This window comes from Austrofundulus limnaeus, unplaced genomic scaffold, assembly GCF_001266775.1.
Source record: "Austrofundulus limnaeus strain Quisiro unplaced genomic scaffold, Austrofundulus_limnaeus-1.0 Scaffold1309, whole genome shotgun sequence".
Taxonomy (NCBI): domain Eukaryota; kingdom Metazoa; phylum Chordata; class Actinopteri; order Cyprinodontiformes; family Rivulidae; genus Austrofundulus; species Austrofundulus limnaeus.
In genome coordinates, this window is record NW_013953711.1 from 1 (window position 1) to 20,585 (window position 20,585).

A 20,585-nucleotide genomic window follows, 5' to 3' on the forward strand; every position below is an offset into this window, starting at 1 on the left:
GCACTGTCAGATTTGGGCCACATAAACCAAACAACTGGGCCAGTTGTGGCATTGTCAGGTCTGAGCCACATAATCCAAGCAACTGGGCCAGATGTGGTTTTGTCAGATCTGACCCACACAAACCAAACAACTGGGCCAGTTGTGGCACTGTCAGATTTGGGCCACATAAACCAAACCACAACCAGGTCACTTGAGGCATTAACAGATTTGGGCCACACAAACCAAACAACTGGGCCAGTTGTGGCACTGTCAGATTTGAGCCACAGAAATCAAACAACTGGGCCAGTTGTGGCATTCCGTATTAAAACAGTGCCATCATTGCCCGATCTGGCCCAAATCTGGTTGACAAACCACTTACCATGCCAGCAGTCAGCCAACAGTGCCAGCTTGACACCAGACCTGGCCCACACCTGTCTGCTTTTTGGGATCAGTTGGGTTCCCACCAGTACTTGGTTACAGTGACCTCACCGATACACAGAAAATGTACGATAGCTTATCTGGTTAACCTGTTTCTTCTGTAAGCTCTACAAAAGCTCCTCTTTAGTTGGGTCAGTATTGTGCTTTAACTCTTACTGTCGTGTTATTATTGCTGCCAATGTCGGATCTTATACACTGAATTTGCTCCAAATATTTCCCATCTGACAGGAAAAAAGTATCCACACATCTTGAATTCAAAGTATTTCACAGGGATTTTATGTGCCTTTTAGCTCGTAAGTATAAAGTGGAAGGAAAATGATACAAGGTGGTCAAAACGTTTTCCAAGTAAAAAAATCAGAATCCGACATTTGTATCCAGTCTTCCTGAGCCAATACTGTGTAGAACAACCACTGAGACCCAACTAAAAAAGTGAAATTAGAATAAATAAATCAAAAAGAAAAAATACGTAGGTCCTCTGGATGGGTTCTTCTTTACTAACTAACTTTTTAATGTAATTACTAACTAAAGAAGAACCCATCCAGAGGACCTACTTATTTTTTCTTTTTGATTTTTTTCTACCTGGATTACTGAGATGCATTAGAATAAAGACTAAATGTTCATCTACCCTAGTTTGACACTCTTATATGAGCCAAAAAGTATCTTTGATCTTATTTTGAGACTGACACACGAAACAAGAGCAGATTATTAATCTTGTCAGCCTAGAAATCTTCCCTTATTCCAACAAGTCTTACCAAATGCAATGGTCTTACTGCACTGGTAGAATATTTCACTTCATTTGAGAAGATTCAAACACAGTTTTAGACGTTGCTGGAAGTGATAACACGTTTTAAGTGGAATGGTGAAAACACAAGTTTCACACCTTTTAAAAACTGTGCCTGTGCTGCTCGTTACACGTTGGGAAAAACGTTAAAATCTTTGCAGCATTTTGCTTCCACTTTTGTCTGTATTGATACTTTGCGTCGACCTGTCACATATAATCCAAGCAAAGTACTCTGAAGTGTGTGGCACAAGGGGTAGAAATACTTTCACACTGTTACCACTGTGAGGATAAAGAGTTCTCCACAACTGAATCAAGGCTGAAAACTGATCAACTGACTAATGTTTCATCGAAGGCAGTTTTTTGATCCGTGAAGACATTTTACTTCCCGCTCGTCCCGGTGATGATGGAGAATTTACACCAGCAGAATTACAACCTACTGACTGCAGTAAGCAACAACAAAAATATGAACAAAATTCACCTCCAGGGTTGAACTTTGGCATTGCAGATAAATCGAAAACGATCTGATCACCAGGTTTAGAACAGAAGCCAGGGTGTGATGTGGGGGTCGTTATAAAAATGTGTAAAAGTGAAGCCTCTGGAGTGTTTGTTGTGTGGTTTGTTCTGAATAGAGGTAGTGAGAGCGTTTTCATTTCATGAGAGGCGGAGCGAAAACCGTGATGCTGACGGTGGGAGTTTGATGATGTAAGGAGGAATTACAAAGAGGCAACATGGACATCGAGTGGAAACTGTACAAAGGGTGAACGGGAGGCCGTCCGCAGGCTGGTAGTGCTGCACCGGTGGTCCGGACGGATGGGAGACTTGTTCGTAATGTTTGGAAGCATCAACCCCCAGACTCCAACTGCACCCTGCTGCCTCACATCACATCCAGTCTGGTAACGATGGATAAGAGTTTCAGTTAGAGGGGATGCAACTGGAGGGGGGGCGGGGCTTGAGGAGGAGGTGGGAGTCAGAGGAAGGAGGATCAGTTGGAGGTGTCGGAGTGAACGCTTCCAGGTCCTTCTGTTGGTGAAGTCACTGATGAGGGGGTGGGAGCGTCCGGCCAGCCACCGTTTGCCTGAAACAACAAACGGAACGTTGGTGAGTCAGTGCAACGTGAGGGGATGGTCCTGGTTAAATACTGGAAGAAACACAGCTGGTAACCAGACTACTTCCTGGACGGGAACAGAGCACGATTAGCTCAACATACAGCCATTCGTTTGACAATAAAAACATGTTTGCAAATGAGCAACAGTGCCGTGCATTTATCCTGATGTATCTCAATAATCCTGGCAAAAATCTACCAAAGTTGAGTCAGGTCCTTTGGACGGGTTCATCTTTGGCTACGTTCACACTGCAGGTCTTAATGCTCAGTTCCGATTTTTTGAAAAAATCCGATCTTTTTGTGTGAACGTTCACATTACATTTTTAATGTGACCTGCATCAGACCCCTGTGTGAACGTTACACAGCACTGATGTGACACGCATGCGCAGTAAAAGACGTGACGTCTCATCAGCCGGCTTGTTTGTTTACAGAGCTAGCATGGATGCTACTTTTAGCACGTCGAATCTGAAGTTGTTGTTTAATCAGAGCCGATTAAATAATTATCTGACCTGCTTCTTTAGTTCAGTGTTTATATCTGAACCTGTCTCTGACAGTTTTTTTAACGAAACTACGAGCTGGAAATAAAGTATCGACCAAGTATCGAACTTTAGGATCGAAACTCTCCGTGACCCAGGCTGGACAGCGTTATTATCATACTATCTACGTGGAAAATGAAAAGTAAAAAGATGAAGCAACTGGACTTGTGTTTTGGAGCTGTAAACACACGGAGCTACAGATTTAAACAGCGAGACTTCAGGTTAGTGTCTTATCGATCCTTCAGCCCCTCCTCACTGATGAAAAAGTCAGATGTAATGTGACATGAGCGTTCACACTGCAGTCACTTTGAAAACATCAGATATATATCCGATTTAAAACCACATACTGAAACGGCCTGGGTCGGATTTGAAAAAAATCGGATTTGTCTCGTTCAGACTGTCATAAAAAAATCGGATATGAGTCAGATGGGTCAAAAAAATCGGATTTGGGTCGGATTTGCCTGCAGTGTGAACGTAGCCTTTGTTGAAAAACATTTTGTCTCTCCTCCGAGCGACTTCTTGTCTGAGGAGTTACAGGTAAACTCTTAGAAGCTTTGCATGGTGGATCAGCCAGTTTACTGGTGACCCGTCCACTCAAACATGTTAAGATTTTTCTGATGAAATTAGTTAAGAAATTGTGGCTGTTTTGGTCAAAGTTTGTAAATTACTCGATCTCGTGTGAACTTTTGAGACTTGTCAGCTCTTGTTTGAAAGCGAATCAGTTGAAGACGTACAGCCAGTGATGCATCAACAATCGGGTAACCTTACAAAACATAAAAATGGCTAAAACTCAGCTAAATGTACAAATATTGAGTGATAATTTGACATGGTAGTAGCGGAGATTCATTCCTATCGCTGTGAGAGCTGGTCGTTGCATAAAATCGTTGCTTAAAACTTTGGCTTTAACTGTTGTCTTCAACCCTGTTTATCTGTTGGCCACATATCATCTGGGGCTCTGTCAGAAGGCCATCACTAGATGAACATCTACAACTGACTGATGTTTAGAGTCAAACTAATTCAAGATGGCTAAAACTGCCAGTTTTACAAATAAATATTGACCATAAAACTTGGTGAATGCTGACAGATTGTTTAAAATGTTGCTAATAACTATTTGGAATGAACTTTTCTAGCAACGTACGTCACAAACCATGAGCAGATTTGAACAATATGGTCATAAAATAATCACTGGTGATCCATCAATGACTGATTAACTTGTAGAGCAAACTGTTCAAGGTGGCCGCCACCAAACTGAAAGTAGCTCTAACTCAGCTCATTTTACACAGGATAAAATGGTAAATGGTAAATGGACTGTACTGATATAGCGCCTTTCTACCCATCCAGGACACTCAAAGCGCTTTACACTACAGACATTAACCCATGCACACACACATTCACACACTGATGATGGCAAACTACAACTGTAGCCACAGCTGCCCTGGGGCGCACTGACAGAGGGTTCCTGCAGCTTAAGGCAAGTTCAATTTGCAGTGAACCTTTATCATCACTGCATTGTTCTTGTACATTTGTACAACAAAACTGGGTTACAGCGCCCCCTCTTGGTGCAATTAAAGAAAAGAATATGAAAACACACAGATTTAAAAGAGCAATATGATCTAAAAGAGAGAAAAAAAAGACGTTTTAAGACCTCAATTAAAATTTTAATTTAAGACCAACTTCACAAAAATAAAATTAAATGAAAAATTAAAAAAAAAAACAGCAACACTTTTAGCTAGATGTGTATTTTAATGTAAAACTAGCTGTGAGAGGGATTTGGTAAATTATTTAAAAATAAATAAATAAATGTTACCAATTATTTTAATATTTGAGACTACAATCATCCTACTTACAATGTGCTAACATTTTTAAGATCACTGAAAGACTGATTTAAGACAATTTAAAGCTAATTAAGATTTTATTTTTAGATTGTTTTTAGATTGATCAATTCAATGCCTTTTACAAATCACAGATTTAAGGGTCAGGATTAGACACTGAGCTGAAGTTAAATCTGGTTGTAGCAGAGAGTCATTCACATATAATGGACTGTTGGTAAAATCTTGTGAAAATGCATAACATTGCACATAATGTTATTTACTTCTTTATTTTTCAGCATAAAATAATCTTAGTCTCAATCTCTGATATGAAACAAGGTCATGTACATTCCTTCAAGGAATGCCAGGCTTTTAACAATATACAGCCTTTAAAAAATATTTAAACATATAATTTTTTTACAATCTGTATCTAACAATAAATGAACATGATTTATTAGTTTATGTGCTTTAACTTATACAAAAAAAATTCTAGATAAAAATATATCTACGTCTTATCAGTACAGTTTAGGGTTTCATCGTTCTAAATATACATGTTAAACATTCACAATCTTTACAAATCTGTGCACCAGTTAACATAAAAGTTCTGGTAGAAACATAAGAAATATTTAAAACAAAAATGAGTTGCAGGGAATTAAATATAATAACTAAATGAGCAGAAAGCTCTTATTTTGCATCCATAGCTGTATAAATGGCAGGCGAACAGAGGGGCAGACACATATCCTGCTCTTACATTATGCATCACAAGGTGTTTTTTTTTCTTTTTTTTTACACTCTAAATGTGAATAACACAGTGTGTTGTGGCAGTGGAAGATGTGGTAGAGCAAGCAGGCATCCAAGGAGAACTGCATGTTTGAGGTGAAAAGCCTGAGAACGAACAGGGCCTGAATACGTTAGCGGCCTCTCAGGGCTCCACGCAGCTGGCTGCAGCACGAGAGCACAGCAGCCCAATTTGAATATACGTCCCCTGTTTTTTTTTTTTTTTTTTTCCTATGCGGGAGACATTTCATCTGATTATCATATGGCCAGTGAGGCACGATGGTGACAGCGGAGGAACCCGAGCGCGTCCGTGACCGTCCTCGTCCTCTCAGCGTGGCTCGCTGTCAGGGCCATTAATGTGGCAGGAACATGATCTGAGCAATGCGCTTGGATTGCTGTCCCAAGTCCACACTCTGCTCTCCTTGTGTCTGTCTTATCGATTTTCCCCTTTACGACACGGCTTGTCGCTGTGAATTTTCCTACTGTTCGCCGCCGCCAGCTAGTGAGCCCCCCCACAAACAACCTCCCCAACCCCCACTTCCACACCCAAACTCGTCTGTAAAATATGAAAAACAAAATAACGGCCTGGCCTCTACCACATCAAATGGTAGCTCAGTATCTGTAAAGCTGTTGTATTTTTGTGCTGATGAGGGTCAACTAGCTGTGGCAGCCATCTTGAATTGGACTGTACCTACACGTACCTCCACTGATTTACTTTCTGAACGTTTGATCCAGATGTATCAGATGGTTCACAAGATATTTTGCTAACAGACAAATATGAGTGACTCCAACAGGTAGCGCCAAAGTTTTAAGCAAAAAGCTCAAAGTACGTGTTGTGGTCTAGGGATGCAAGTTATCGATTAATGAATTAATCTAAAGTTGATTGATCTTATCGATTGACTAAGGGTTAATTGATAAGCTGATATTTTCTTAAAAACCTGGTTTTTCTCTTGAATCAAGAGAACTACACACTAAGCATAAAAACAAACATGCTAAATATTACAAATTTAATCAACAGCGCCAGACTTCACTCAACTTTCAATCAATCAATCAATCAATTTTTTTTATTTCAAACACGATAGCAATGTAAAGTAACAGCCATACTTGAACATATCTATCATAATCACGTCTTTATTTACTTCGTCCTGCAGATCTTTTGCTGATTGATAAATAACTGGTCAGAAAAAAAGATGGCGAAAAAGGTGTCGTTTATTATTATTTATCACTGACTTCAGCTCTACTGGGCCTAGCAACACAATTTAAAATCTGGTTTAAAGTTTGAAACTCAAATTGAAACAGAGTCTCAGAGACGGCATATCCAGTCCGTCCAAGTGACGCTACCAGTTAATCGAATAAAACATTATTTTTATTCAACTTATTTATTGAACTTTTAAATCATTTGATCATTAATCATAAGTCGATTTATTGTTTGCATCTGTGACTGTGACTGAATTGCAGCTGTTATTGTGGTTTCCAAAGTTATTTGGATGCTGTGGCTTTGTTGAATTGCATCAACTCCAAACAAATGTCATTAAAATCTGTTAAGTGCTTTATGAGATATTTTGCTAACAGACAAAGATGGTTGACTTCTCTCACAATGAGTAGCCCTAGCAGTATGCTTTGTGAATGACCCTTAGCTATAGTCACATCAGAGTTTAGCTCAATACCTGTGAAAAAGAACTTATTATATCCATTTTTTCGTTTTTTAAAGTCAGTTGGCTGTGGCAGCCATCTTGAAGCATGTTGATTCCAAAAGATAATCAGTTGTGGAGCTACAGCTGATGATTACTTTCTACAGGTTTCTACCTGTGGTTTGTGTGTGTTGTTACCTGTGGTGGGCACAGTTCTGCTAATTCGCTAATAAGAAACTAGCTTTTCATTTAGCGGTTAGCCTTTTTTTTGCTAACTTTGGAAACCACTAATTTTAAGTCCACTAAAACATTCACAACTGTTAAACTGCTATTTTTACAAGCATCTTTAGCAGCCAAACTTCAAAAACTATGAGCGTCAAAAAGAAAAAAAAAATTAATGTTTAAAAAACAAATACTAAAATTGACTACATATAAAATAGGATAGAGAAAGTATTTGCTATGTGTTGATTGACTAACTTCAAACTGTATTTATAAAAATACAAACTATCAATAACTCACATCAATCGTGTCACTAGCTGCGTTTCCATTGCAAATGTGCGCAAAACTTTATCGATATTCTGTTAATGTCAAAAATACACAGTTTTGCAATTGCGGTGTTTCCATTAAGTAAGAAATGCCGTTAAAGTCATGTGTGAATACGTTTGTTCTCGCGATAAGTCATCACAAACATGGCGGCGATGGATGTAAACACATGCATAATTGCTACCATGGCACTAGCGCTCATCATCAGAGGAGATGTCGGCGTCTTATCGAGGCTTTCCAGTGACAAGCCCCTTATACTTGGGAGAGGCTACTAATGCAGCATTTTTGGGAAATTGTAGTCGGTGAGTTTACTACTTTCTTTTACAACTTTGGTGATTTTACTACAACTTCTACTTCCTGTTGTCTTCTTCGTTGTCGTCGTTTCGCCAGTAGAAACAGCTGGTTTTTGATCACGTGACTCCTGTGATGCAAAAAAAGTGTTTCCATTGCAGTTTTGCGAAACACCAATTTTGATATGGCCGAAAAACCACCTCATCCTAGCGCAAAAACATTTTGTCTTTCCATTGAGCAAATTTATTTTCGAAATTCTAATTTGCTCATTTTCATGGTCATTGGAAACACAGCTACAGTCTTCAACTTAAGGAGATGAACACGTGTGAGACAAACTGAAAATCATCTTAGCGACTACTGCTAGCTTCATCTAATCTTTTATCTGTTTAGCGCTTTAGTGTTAGCGGAGCTAAGATTCTTGTTCAGCAGATACGTGGTTAGTGACGCTAACGGTTTGGTTAGCTGTGCCTTCGTCTTTTGGCGGCAGACGATGATAAATTGGCACACGAGGAGGGGTTTCCAGTAGTGCTGGGCGGTATACCGTTTTGTACCGAATACCGGTTTTTATTTTTGTTATGATATGAATTTTTTGAATACCGGACATTCCGGTTTAAATAGCGGAACGTTTCGTCGCGGCCGCCAGTGAACTGTTGTTTCCCGGGGGACATTTTTCCTTGCTGCACCGCTATGTGCGTTAGCATGCTAATGTTTGGAGCAGCTAGTTGCAGCCGCGGGTGGCGATTCCGCTGCTTATATTGACTGACGTTTAAAAAAAACATACAGTTTTCGCCGTCGCTGAATGTAGTAAACACCTCTTCAGTGACGTGCACAGTTAGATTTAACGCGGTTAGTTAATATGGAGACGTTATGCTGATGGAGACTTAACGTGGTTCTATTGTGAAAAGCCTGCAGGAAGTAGTTAGTAGTGGAGTTGGAATTGACTGGTGTGCAAGGTGAGTCKTGCTGACAAGCTTTAATAAATAACATAAAACAACAAACCCGATCATAATCTTTTCTTAACCCTCCTCCTTCACGACTGGACCAAAATGCATGACTACTGTCTCCAACCACCAGTCAGAGAAGAACAGACACAGAGGAGGGAAACAGAGACACAGACAGAGGTACAGCAAAAGAAAAAAAGTCAATAAGCAGGGTTTGTACATTTTATTATCAGCTGAGCTGTGATGAAAAGAAAAATACCGTCAAATACAGTGAAACCAGTGAAAATACTGAAAATACCGTGATATAAAATTTTGATCATATCGCCCAGCGCTAGTTTCCAGCAGCATTAAGTTTCATTTACAGAGACATTGTGGAGTCGCCTCCTGGGGAAGCATTAATGGCAGCTGCTGGCTCTGAGACCGCTAACGATGGGTCAGGTGGGCAGAGGCTCCCGAAGGTGTCACCTGTTTGTTTAGCTCTCTCAGTGGCTGGCTGTGTGCAACTGCAGGTGTTTAGCCGTACCTGATTGAATGTGACAGCCTCAGAAGGTGGCTCTGTGTGTGTGTATACGTGTGTGTGTGTGTGTGTGTGTGTGTGTGTGTATACGTGTGTGTGTGGCCAGAACCAAAGCAGTGTGTTGCCCATGGCACTAGCGAAACAGAAGCAATCAACTAGGTGACCATGGAGCTGAGACAAGTCCCACTAAGTGGCATTCTGAGCCCTATGGCTCTAAAATAATTGGTAGGGAGAGAGAGCGGAGAGAGGGGAATGCTTACATTGATGCCCTGTGGACTGTACATCTGGTTGGCTGTGAGTCCTTCACTGTATCCGCCTGTCTGACTGATAACATGGCGAAGGGTATCCACCTGAAACATTCAGAAACAGCAGACAAAGCAAGGTCAGAGTCAACACATAAAAGCACACGAGAACAGAGAGAAGGACAACAGGAAGAGACAACACTGCTGCAGGGTATGTCCTTGGAGATTACAGGCTCCATCACAGAAAACAAGGAGCACCCAGAATAAATAAAAGCTTTGTTGTTGGCTAAAAAAAATGCCTAATGAGCACAACTTTTAGATTTTTTTCCTACGCTGACTCCTGAGCAAAAAATTTAAACCTTGCTTCTAACTTAAAAAGCTCTCAACGATCAAGTTCTGCCTTACATTCATTGTTTCATATTATTCGGAATGGACTGCAGGTTTGCTTGTGCTTCCTAGAGTTTATAAAAACAGAATGGGAGGCAGAGATTTCAGTTATCAAACTCCTCTCTTGTGGATCCAAATTCCACTTTTTTGTCAGTGAGGCTGACACTCTGTCTACTTTATGACTTTCCTTTTTGATAAATCCTATAGTTCAGGTTGGCTTGTGTTTTCTTGAGGTATCCCTTCGTTTAGCCTGCTGGAGGGCAAAATGACCACATTCACTCACTCTAATGTCTTTACTCTCCCTTTTCTCCATTGCTGACATTCATCTATCTTTTTCTTATTGTTCTACCACAGAAACCACACCTGGACCAGTCTTCATTGTTTATCTGGGTCTCTTTCCTGTTCTCTAAAACCCAAACTGGTGGAAGCAGATGGCCACCCATCTTGACCACAGTTCTGCTAGAAGTTTCCTCCTGTTAAAATAGTCATTTCTTTCCACTGTCACCAATGTGTTATAATATATATATATATATATATATATATATATATATATGAATAGAAATTATGATTTATAGAGTCTTCCTTTGTTATATAAGCAAACCAAACTGAATAGGGACTATGGTGAATCTGTGCAGAGGACAAATTGTCATCTAGATTTAACAGCCAATCAAGGGGAAATAAATGGTAATATTAACTCTTAAATTTTAGCTTTTACAAAAAGTATTGTGGGAGGATTCATGTTTTTTTAAATAAGTCTAACAAGTGTTGTATATTTGCAAAGGCAGCAAAAAAGAAGTTAACAAATTTAATAAAGAACTGTATAAACAAATAACAGTTGCACAAAAATCTACAACATACTGCATGTTTTGCACAATACCTTACTTGTAGGCTATGATTTCCCCTGATAATTTTTCATTAATGAAAACTCACACTGTCCTTAAAAGCACATGGCATCCAATAAAATGTGAGTTTAGGTTTTAAGCTGTACATTGGCTTGCAATGCTTGTTCTGACCACTGGAGCAAATCAAGTTTAATGAGATAAGAAAAACATAAAAATGTATTTTTTTTTATTCTATACCAAGACAAAACCAATCGGATATGCTCAAGTAAAAACTTCCTCAAATATGAACGACTTAACAAAATGTTAAAACAATAAAATTGATTGGAAACGTTAAGATCAGCAAAAACTCTTCACTAACTTAGCAATCATACACAGCTTCATTTCCTTTAACATAGTCAGAAAACAAACATGATTCTGATCATTAATGAGAAAACAACTGAGTTTATGACTGTGGACTAAAATGATAAAACTGGACAGGCTGTTGGTTTCGCTGTGACTTCATCACATTTCTTTGGTACGTTTGCACACAAACAGCACAAAAAATATTAACAGTGGAAAATTCACAAGCAGCAGAGTGATAATAATTACAATTAGGAGTTGTATTTACAACAATGAACCTGCCCTGCATCCTCTCCTCTGCTGAGCCCTACCTGCGACTGCACGTTGGCTCCCACCTGAGCCCCCTGGTACGAGTCCCCATTGAGAGACTGCACGCTCATGAACAAGTCCCCGGAGTTTGACATGTTAAAAGAGCCAGCAGAACCTAAAGGGACAGAAGGAGCAGTGGAATCACAGAGAGACAGAAAGCCAGTCCAAGCAGCAGCAGCAGCAGCAGCATGCAGAGGTTAGCTAGCATCCACGCGTTCTGTTAGATTACAGGAGCAGAGGTGGGAAACTACAGGAGAACAGGGAAGCTCTAAGGTGTGTAGAGATACCGAAGACACGAACAGACAGATAATTTGTACATCAAGAGAGGAGAATCAGAAAAAGCTGTCCAACATCATTAGAAGTGCACTCATTGGTTGTTCTATCAAAGGTTTACAGGTGTGCGTCAAAGCTTCATGTGGTTAACCCTCAAACTGTCCTTTAGCTTTATAACTGTGGGGAAAAATCAAACACCTTACAGAACTGCTGAAAAATATTATTTATTAACATATTTATTCGTGAACGAGAACATTTTTTTAAAATTTCAGCCTGAAATAAAAAAATGTCAATTTAAATTACTGTACTTTTTAAATTTCAGTTCCTTATAACACTATAGGCTTATAAAACCTCTTAATTAAATTTTTCTAAATGCACGATTTATTTGTTTTACAACATTTCATAATGCATTGTTCCCCATTAGGAGGCCCAAACAGATTAAAAACAATTTTTAAGAAGGTTTCTGCCCTGAGTTTGGGACGATCCTTCATGGCTCCTCATTATATTTGGGCCCTGTTTTTGGTCAAGCTTGTATGACTTGGTCGCTGTCGGTCAAAGAGTTATTTATTCATCAAACTTTATTGTGCACAACACCAGTGTGTGTGCTTTGTTTTTTACTTTCACAGAACTGGACAGACTAGGCAGGCTGCAGCAGCGCGATCAGCCACCATGACCGGCTGCATAAGTCGTGCGTGTTTTGTATCAAATATTTACACTTTAATATTCACAATGCAAATGTGTTTATGTTCTTTATATTGAGTTAAAATAAATTTGTTGGATGAGATGGAGACCGGGTTGACAGCAACCTACAGCTGCAGAAAAGGCTTCTTTTAAAATAAATAAATAAATAAATGTGTGGCTGATTTCCCCCCACAAAGACCATCTTAAGGTTAAATAAACTGCAGGCTACACTAATTAGCCTTAATAATAATTATCAAAAAGACAGGTAAACTCTTTTTGGTCATTCGTTTTTCATTTTAAAAACAGATATTGAAAAAAACCCGAAAGCTTATATTAATTCAACTTTATCATATCATTTAATCATAGGCCGCCTGTCTTATTATTTTTCTCAAAGTGGAAGTTTAACACCGTTGTCAAAATAACTCAACACTACTCTTCACCTGCTAAAATCACCTGAAGCTCCAGCTAACTCCTGCTAAAAAATATCAGACTAAATCTGTTTTTGTGGCATCAGATAAACTTTCCCATTGACCACTTTGTGTGTAATATTAAAGTTACCGTATTTATTCATGTATAATACGATATTTGTTTTAGCTTAAAATCTTAAAAAATCGAATCATCAATAACCATAGTATTATACATGTATAAATACAGTAAGTGTAAAGTTACTTCAATACTAAATAACAGTAAAATAAAAAAAAAATTAAAAGATGGTACGTTGTTCTTTGCAACAGCAAACGCTCGTGTCTGAGGAGGCTGCAGACACAAACTTAGTCAAAATTTTCAGGTGAAAACCATCAAGGTGAAGAAATTTTGTAACTGATTAATTGAATATTAGATTCAGTTTTGTATTTTATAGGGTTAGGGATCATTACAGCTTTAAGGCCATAACAGAATAAGAGTTAGTGTGTGTGTGTGTGTGTTACCATGTGTTCTTTCTCTTAGCCTAAACAAAACTGAGTGACGTTCTGACGTCTGACGTAAAGGTAACACCTCTGGGGTGTAACCAGGAAGGGATGAACATTATAAGCTGAATTCATTATTATAGTAGAAGGAAGTTGTCAGTGTTTTGCAGAGTGTCTGCTCAGAGCAGAACTCCTGTGTTTGTTTTGATTTGGCCCAAGGTTGTAAGCTGAGGCCTGTGCTGCTGCGCGCTGAAAGAACCTGATTGGAGTCAGAGGACTGAAAATAAAGTTTTTAACAAGAAACCCAGCTGAATCCTGTTTATTCGGACATACCATTTTGAACAACGCATATTTTTCCAACAATTTGGTGACCCCGACGTGATGGATGATCTTGAATACGCAGAGAACATTGGATTTTATTTTTGGCTGTTGAAGAACCTGAGAAGATTTTTGAAACATCAGCTGTTGAGAGTGAGTACAGAACAGCTTCAAGATGCCTCCTTACTTTTCCAAAGAGGATTTCTGCCAGCTTCTCCAAAAGGTGATGGTGTTGGAGCTCAAGATTCATCATCTGGAGGAGATGAATGCTTTGGAGAACTCAACATGTGTTCGAATGGGTGAGAAGGCTGAGATGAGAGATCAACATGGAGAGGAGATGGGAGCTGCTTCTGAGGGTGAAGCTGTATGGAACTCTGTTGGTGCCAGACCAAAAAATCTCTCAGGAAGGATTCATCTCTTAGATGACATCGAATGGCCAGAGTTACAGAGAAATGTTTTTTCTCCTCCCGCAAGAAGAAAGCAGCGACAGGCTGGAATCAAAACAACTGATAACGGCCAGAGAAATGAAGCAGTGTTTCTTCAAAACAGATTCACACCACTGGAAGAAACTGAGTCTGAACAAAGTTCATCTGCTGACCTCAGACAGGGACCTGAGACCAGATCCAGATCCAGCTCAAAGCCAAAACAAGTCCAAAGAGAGTCTTTCAAGAATCAAGAAATGGTGATCATCACAGATAAAATGGTGAATGAGATCAGAGGCTTCTGGAACAAGAAAAAAGTCAAAGTTCTGAGTTTTGCTGATAAAGTGTCTGACCTCACAGAGAAGATTCTGGAAATAACAGCAGAATATCCAACTCTGAAGAAGCTCATCATTCATACAGGTAGTGATGAAGTAATGAATCAACAGTCAGAAATCCTGAAGAAGGATTTTATTCAGCTGCTGAATGCAGTTAAGAAAATCAACATGGATGTGTTCATCAGTGGGTCAGTTCCTGCAGCCAGAGGAGGAGCTGAGAGGTTCAGCAGACTGTTGGCTCTTAATGGTTTTTTGGAAAAGCTCTGTGCTGACCACTCTGTGAGTTTTGTGGACAACTTTGATCTCTTCTGGGAACGAAAACATCTCTTCAAGTCTGATGGAATGACTCTAAATAGACTTGGAGCAGAGCTGTTAGCTTCAAACATGAAGTATTTCCTGAACCAAGTTCCGACTGGAACCAAACTACAGGAGAGTGATCAGCTGACGTCTGAGGCTGAAGGACAACAGGTGCAAACTGAGACACCAATGGAAAACAATGTGCAAGTGGCTGAACCAGAACCAGAACCACAGAGAGGGGAGTTACTTCAAGCTGCTGAACTGGAAGAACATCTGGACTCATCATCATCACAAACAGTGGAACCAGAAAATGTGTTCCCCCAGCCTACAACTGAAGAAAAACTGTCCACTTCTTCTCCACCTGAGGAACCCAAACCATCAACTGAGAATGAGAATGTAAAACCTACATCCAAGAAAAAAGTATACAGGATCGGAGACCGCTTTGAAGACCCTGTGAAACGAGAACAKSAGCGTTCAGATTATCACACAAAGCTACAGAACCTTTGGATGAGGAATAAAAATAAATGGACAGAGAAGAAGAAACAWGAGTGGAAAGAAAGCATTATGAGTCTCATCCCTGATGATGAATATTTTTATGTCTGGGAGGATTAAAAATTGAATTTCTGGGGTTGGGAAATGTTTAGAAATATCCTGNGAAATATCCTGATGTAACAACAGATGTTATAACTTCTCTTTATAAAGTTTTCATAAAATTTCTTATAGTTTTGACATATTTTATATATGTCAAGAGAGGGATTGAAGAAATTTTGTAACTGATTATTAATTGAATATTAGATTCAGTTTAGTATTTTATACTTTCTGATCATTACAGCTTTAAGGCCATAACAGAACAAGAGTTGGTGTGTTACCATGTGTTCTTTCTCTTAGCCTAAACAAAACTGAGTGATGTTCTGATGTCTGATGTAAAAGGTAACACCTCTGGATTGTAACCAGGAAGAGATGTACATTATAAGCTGAATTCATTATTATAGTAGAAAGAAGTTGTCAGTGTTTTTTGCAGAGTGTCTGCTCAGAGCAGAACTCCCGTGTTTGTTTTGATTTGGCCCAAGGTTGTACGCTGAGGCCTGTGCTGCTGAGCGCTGAAAGAACCTGATTGGAGTCAGAATATCAAAAATAAAGTTTTAACAAGAAATCCAGCTGAATCCTGTTTATTCGGACATACCATTTTGAACAACGCATATTTTTCCAACAAAGGTTATATGTTTCATTAGTTAACAGTTCATCATTTTTGTCCTGTTATGTTATGAACATGACTGAGGTTACCTTGTCAGAGCTAACTGCACACTACTACATGTTTTTGTTAATAAAAGCTAGTCTAGCTTAAATAAGAGGATGAATAAACATGTTTTACTCTTCTTTCGCAGGTGTCAGCTGATCGTTTGTCTATCACTGATGATTCAAACTGTTTCCTGGAGCTTCTGCTGCTTTTAGCCATCTGTTTTTAAAATTAAAAAACAAATGACCTAAAAGTACACGGACCCTGCTTCAGTACTATTTTTACAATAAACTATTTTAAGTGACTACATTTTATTTTCTTCAGACAGGATAAAACTTGTAAAAAAAGCATGCTGGACTGATTGAGGAAGGTTTTTCATTTAGGCCACTAAAAACGACTCTCCTGGTCATGCTAGGCTAGGCTACATTTATGTAAAGTAGGACAGCAAACAAAGCATTTCTCCAAAAGGGTTTAAAAGATAAGTCTGGTGTTTTTCAGTAGTTCAATATTTATTACACGTAAAAAGTTTCCCCATGAAGTCAATCTCCAAATGATAATGGTTAGCTATTTCTAACTTTAAGCTACATTTTCCTTGTAGAGCTTGAAAAATACAAAGTTGTCTAACAGTTCCAGAGAATGCTCCAGTGACAGAGATTACATTTTAGTCAGCACTTTTATCATAAGTGAAAACGTTTTATTGTGATTCCTTTACATTTTCATTATTTCCACTAAGCTATTTGATCTGAAAATAAAAATATTCATTATAAAGAGCAGCATGGCTAATGGCTACAGTAACAATAATGACTCTCAGCCCAGGCTGACTGATAATATCAGCTGTGTAAACATTAACAGAGTCACTTTATTCATGAGAAAATAATGTTTTTTAAAATTTAGAATATCACCAGACTTATCTTTTGAGAACAGATCATGATTAATACAGCGTTAAAAGACATACATGAAGAATATGGTTACTGAGAACAAGAAAAATAGGAACCAAGCATTTGGAGACTTGCTGCTGGGCTCAGGTTGGCTAAACTCTGGTAAAGCTTTGCTCGAGGTTGCTCTAGAGCTGTAGCTGGGTACTTATTGAGGGGAAACATTGAATGTATTTATGAAAAAAATTATGTGCATTACCAGAGAAAAAAAAAGGCAAGTTCGATTTACAAGAACCGTCTTCAGTGAATTATCCTTTACAAATGCTAGCATCAGCACTGAAAAAGCCTTGCATTTCTCGCGTGATGCACAGAGAGGAAGTACATGTCTAACCCTAGCACAGCCAGGGACTTCCTGTCTCACCTGCAGAGTTTGGAGTGGAAGGAGAATTTGCTTGGCTTCCATGTGAGGATGCATTAGCCGCATTCACGGCAGTTCTCGCAGCATACATGTTGGCTTCTTCTTGGAACTTACCAATGTTTTTCTTGTATCTGATTCGTTTATTCCCAAACCAGTTGGAAACCTGAGCAGACAAACAAAAGAGCACAGTTCACTCTGAGAGACAGGGAACCACACAAATCCTAAAAAAAAACAACCAACCAAAACAAACCAAGCATTAATAAAAATTGTGGGTTTTTTGACTTGCATGGGCATTGTTGCTGATTCAAAAAAGGAAATAAGAAAGAAAATACACAGTTTGTGGTCAAGTTACCAATAAGTAATACGTGTTGTGTTTGTCCAATTTTTAAAAATTACATCCTGTTTTTATGTGCACGGCTTGCAAAACTGTATTCTTGGCCAAACAAATTATTACATTGTCCAATTCTGCCCACATCATACCCGAATCAGACAATGATTTAGGTACAACTAAAATAATTAATACTGTGTATTTGTTAAAAACAACAGCAGGATGTGCCGTGCCTTCTCTGCTGGTAGCGTCTGCTTGAATATATTTGCAGTGAGAGTCTGTGGCACATTATTATTTATGAACCACTGGCCCACAAAATGAAAGTTAGCATTTAGTGTGGTGTAGGGTTGGGCAAAACCGTATTGTATGCAATTAATGGTCAGAAAAACTGTCATCAGTTTTTGTATTTATGTGTATAATTCTAAAAATGTGACCCCAAAAAATTATCCATGAAGTCAGGGGGTCAAAATTTTGAAAGATTTTTTTTTTGCTCATGTACTACCACAAAATATTTCAGTATTTTTGCATATATTTTCAGCATCCGTCCATCTCAGAAGATGATGATAGTGCCTTCATTGGTCACTTTCCATCGCACTGGAGGCAACATCTTGAGTGACTCAGCAGTCCTATCCTTGCACGACAGTCATGGTCACAGTAGACACAGACATAAGATGTTGGGGAAATAATCGTCTGCGACTGCTGAATCTTTTTCCTTTGTTGTCATCTGACTTTCAGCTGCTCGATGTGGTGCTCCTCACTCTTTTTGATGCCTTCGCAGACAAGCTGTCGACAGTCGTATCTGTCTATTACAACATGTTCCCAATTTTGTGGGTCGATGCTAGTTGCTTTGAGGTCTTGCTTGCAGATATCCTTAAAGCGCAGTGCTGGGAGGCCTGCTGGACGATGTCCTGTGCCTAGCTCGCCATACATCATGTCCTTGGGAATGTGACCATCCTGCATGTGGCGCACATGGTCGAGCCAGCAGAACCGATGCTGGAAGAGGAGGTTTAATACTTAGTGAGCATGGCATTGGAGACTCTGTCCAGCCATTTGATGTTAAGGATGCATCGGAGGCAACGAAGGTGGAAGATATCCAAACCGTTCTTTTGCTTGGCATAGATGGTTCAAGGCTTCATACAGGGTTTAGACGAAACTGAAACACCTGGTTTTAGACCATAACATCCTTTCAGACAGCTTCCTCTTACATCCACAGTTAATCCTGTTGGACGTGGTTGGTCCTTCTTGGTGGTATGCTGACATTACCCTGGATACTGTGGCTCTTGATACATCACAAAGACTTGCAGTCTTGGTCACAGATGCTCCAGCAAGACGTGCACCAACAATTTGTCCTCTTTTGAACTCTTGTATGTCACCCATATTGTGTGCATTGCAATATTTTGAGCCAAACTGTGCTCTTACCCTGCTAATTGAACCTTCACACTCTGCTCTTACTGGTGCAATGTGCAATTAATGAAGATTGGCCACCAGGCTGGTCCAGTTTAGCCATGACACCTCCCACACTAAAATGACAGGTGTTTCAGTTTCATTGTCTAACCCCTGTAAATAACTGAAATAATGTGTAAAGGTGGATAAATCATCATAATTTCTCCCACTGTTGAATATGTCGAGCATAGATAAGCATATGAAAACAGTGGTTGTATTTTCACTTGAAGATGTATCAGGTGTTGGAAGAGACGTTTGTGTTGTTGGATGACTAACTTGTTTTATTTTTTCTTGTTAACTGTGAAGATGGAAAGACGTGTTTGTCAGTTGCATGATTGTTGTTTGAAGGTGGACTATTTTTAGGTACATGCAGAAGCAAACTCCGCATTAGCAAACATGCCCACAAGACTTTACAGGTGTCGTGCGACAGTAGGTACCCCTACTGTAGGAAATTAGGGGTAGCATTATACATGTGGATTCGATTTTTGATGCTTTTTAAGCTAAAAAAAACAGGTATCACATGATACACAAATAAATCCTGTAATATTTGCCACTTTGTAATTAGTGCCGCGCAATGACGACTTAATTTTGTGTGCGACACTGTCACTATCAAGAGTGCATAGACCCAATTACAGAAGGTGGTGCGGAGCAGCTAATGCTAACACTACAAATTTTTTTAATCACCTTAAATGCCACCATAAACTGGAGAACAAGGAAAGCTAGAAAATACAAATTGAGGCCACAACGTCAGCTACAACAAACTCTCCTCCAGAGAATGGTGGAAACAAATCTACTCAGCTGTGAATCCATGATTCACTCAGTCAATCTGTCTCTTATGAACGACTAAGGAAGGAGATATCTTAGGGTGGGCCGTGGCGTATTATGTTACCAAAGATCTGCTGCCACTCCCCAATGGGAAAAAGGTGGGTTTCAATTCACAGCCACGTAACTATTTGACCTTGTTCAAATGAAGACGTTAGTTTGATGATTTGTAAGAAGAAGAATAGAATATAGGGTAAAAAACATTAATCATCATAACTGTTATTGGCTAAATGTCACAATTAATCGTGATAAATCTTTTTGCTAACATTGCCCAATCCCAGTTGTCCTTCTTCTGTGTGTCCCAGCCAGCTGTGTCACGTCAACATAAACAGCTGCTGTTCAGGTCTGTGGGACTGGGCTGCCTTTTTTCTTTAAAATCTCTTTCTGATGTTTTTGTTAGTTTAGGACGGTAAGAAATTGTCTTTTGGTTCTTTTTATTTTTATATCTTTTGCATAGGTAAGTGGATTAAATAAAGATAATTTGTTATTTTGGATTCAGCCCACCCTGAAGTTGGTGAAACTCCACACACAAACACCAGTAAAGCAATTTCTATCTATGGTCATCATGATCATCATCATCATCAACTTGTCTTTGCGGCTGTTTGAGTTGTGAAGAAGATGGATCTCTTTCATGTTGTGTCCTGGACGTCCCCAGAAAGGTTGCAACACAGTATTTTTGACAGTTATCCAGTGAGGCGAGCTCCGTCCAGCACTTAGCTTGGTGCTGGTGTGACCCGGTCAGAGGTCAGGGGAAAGTAAGGGTGGGGG

The 20,585-nt window shown here is 39.3% G+C and overlaps 1 protein-coding gene across 1 annotated transcript; it reads right to left on the bottom strand.

The window, feature by feature from the left end:
* Positions 1-344: 344 nt before the first annotated feature.
* Positions 345-17,393, bottom strand: LOC106534931 (pre-B-cell leukemia transcription factor 1; the record flags this gene model as incomplete). Its single annotated transcript, XM_014031739.1, is given in 4 exon segments — positions 345-2,273; positions 9,605-9,694; positions 11,466-11,578; positions 17,228-17,393. Coding segments are annotated over 4 exon segments (384 nt in total). The 3' UTR covers positions 345-2,180.
* Between the last annotated feature and the right edge of the window lie 3,192 nt (positions 17,394-20,585).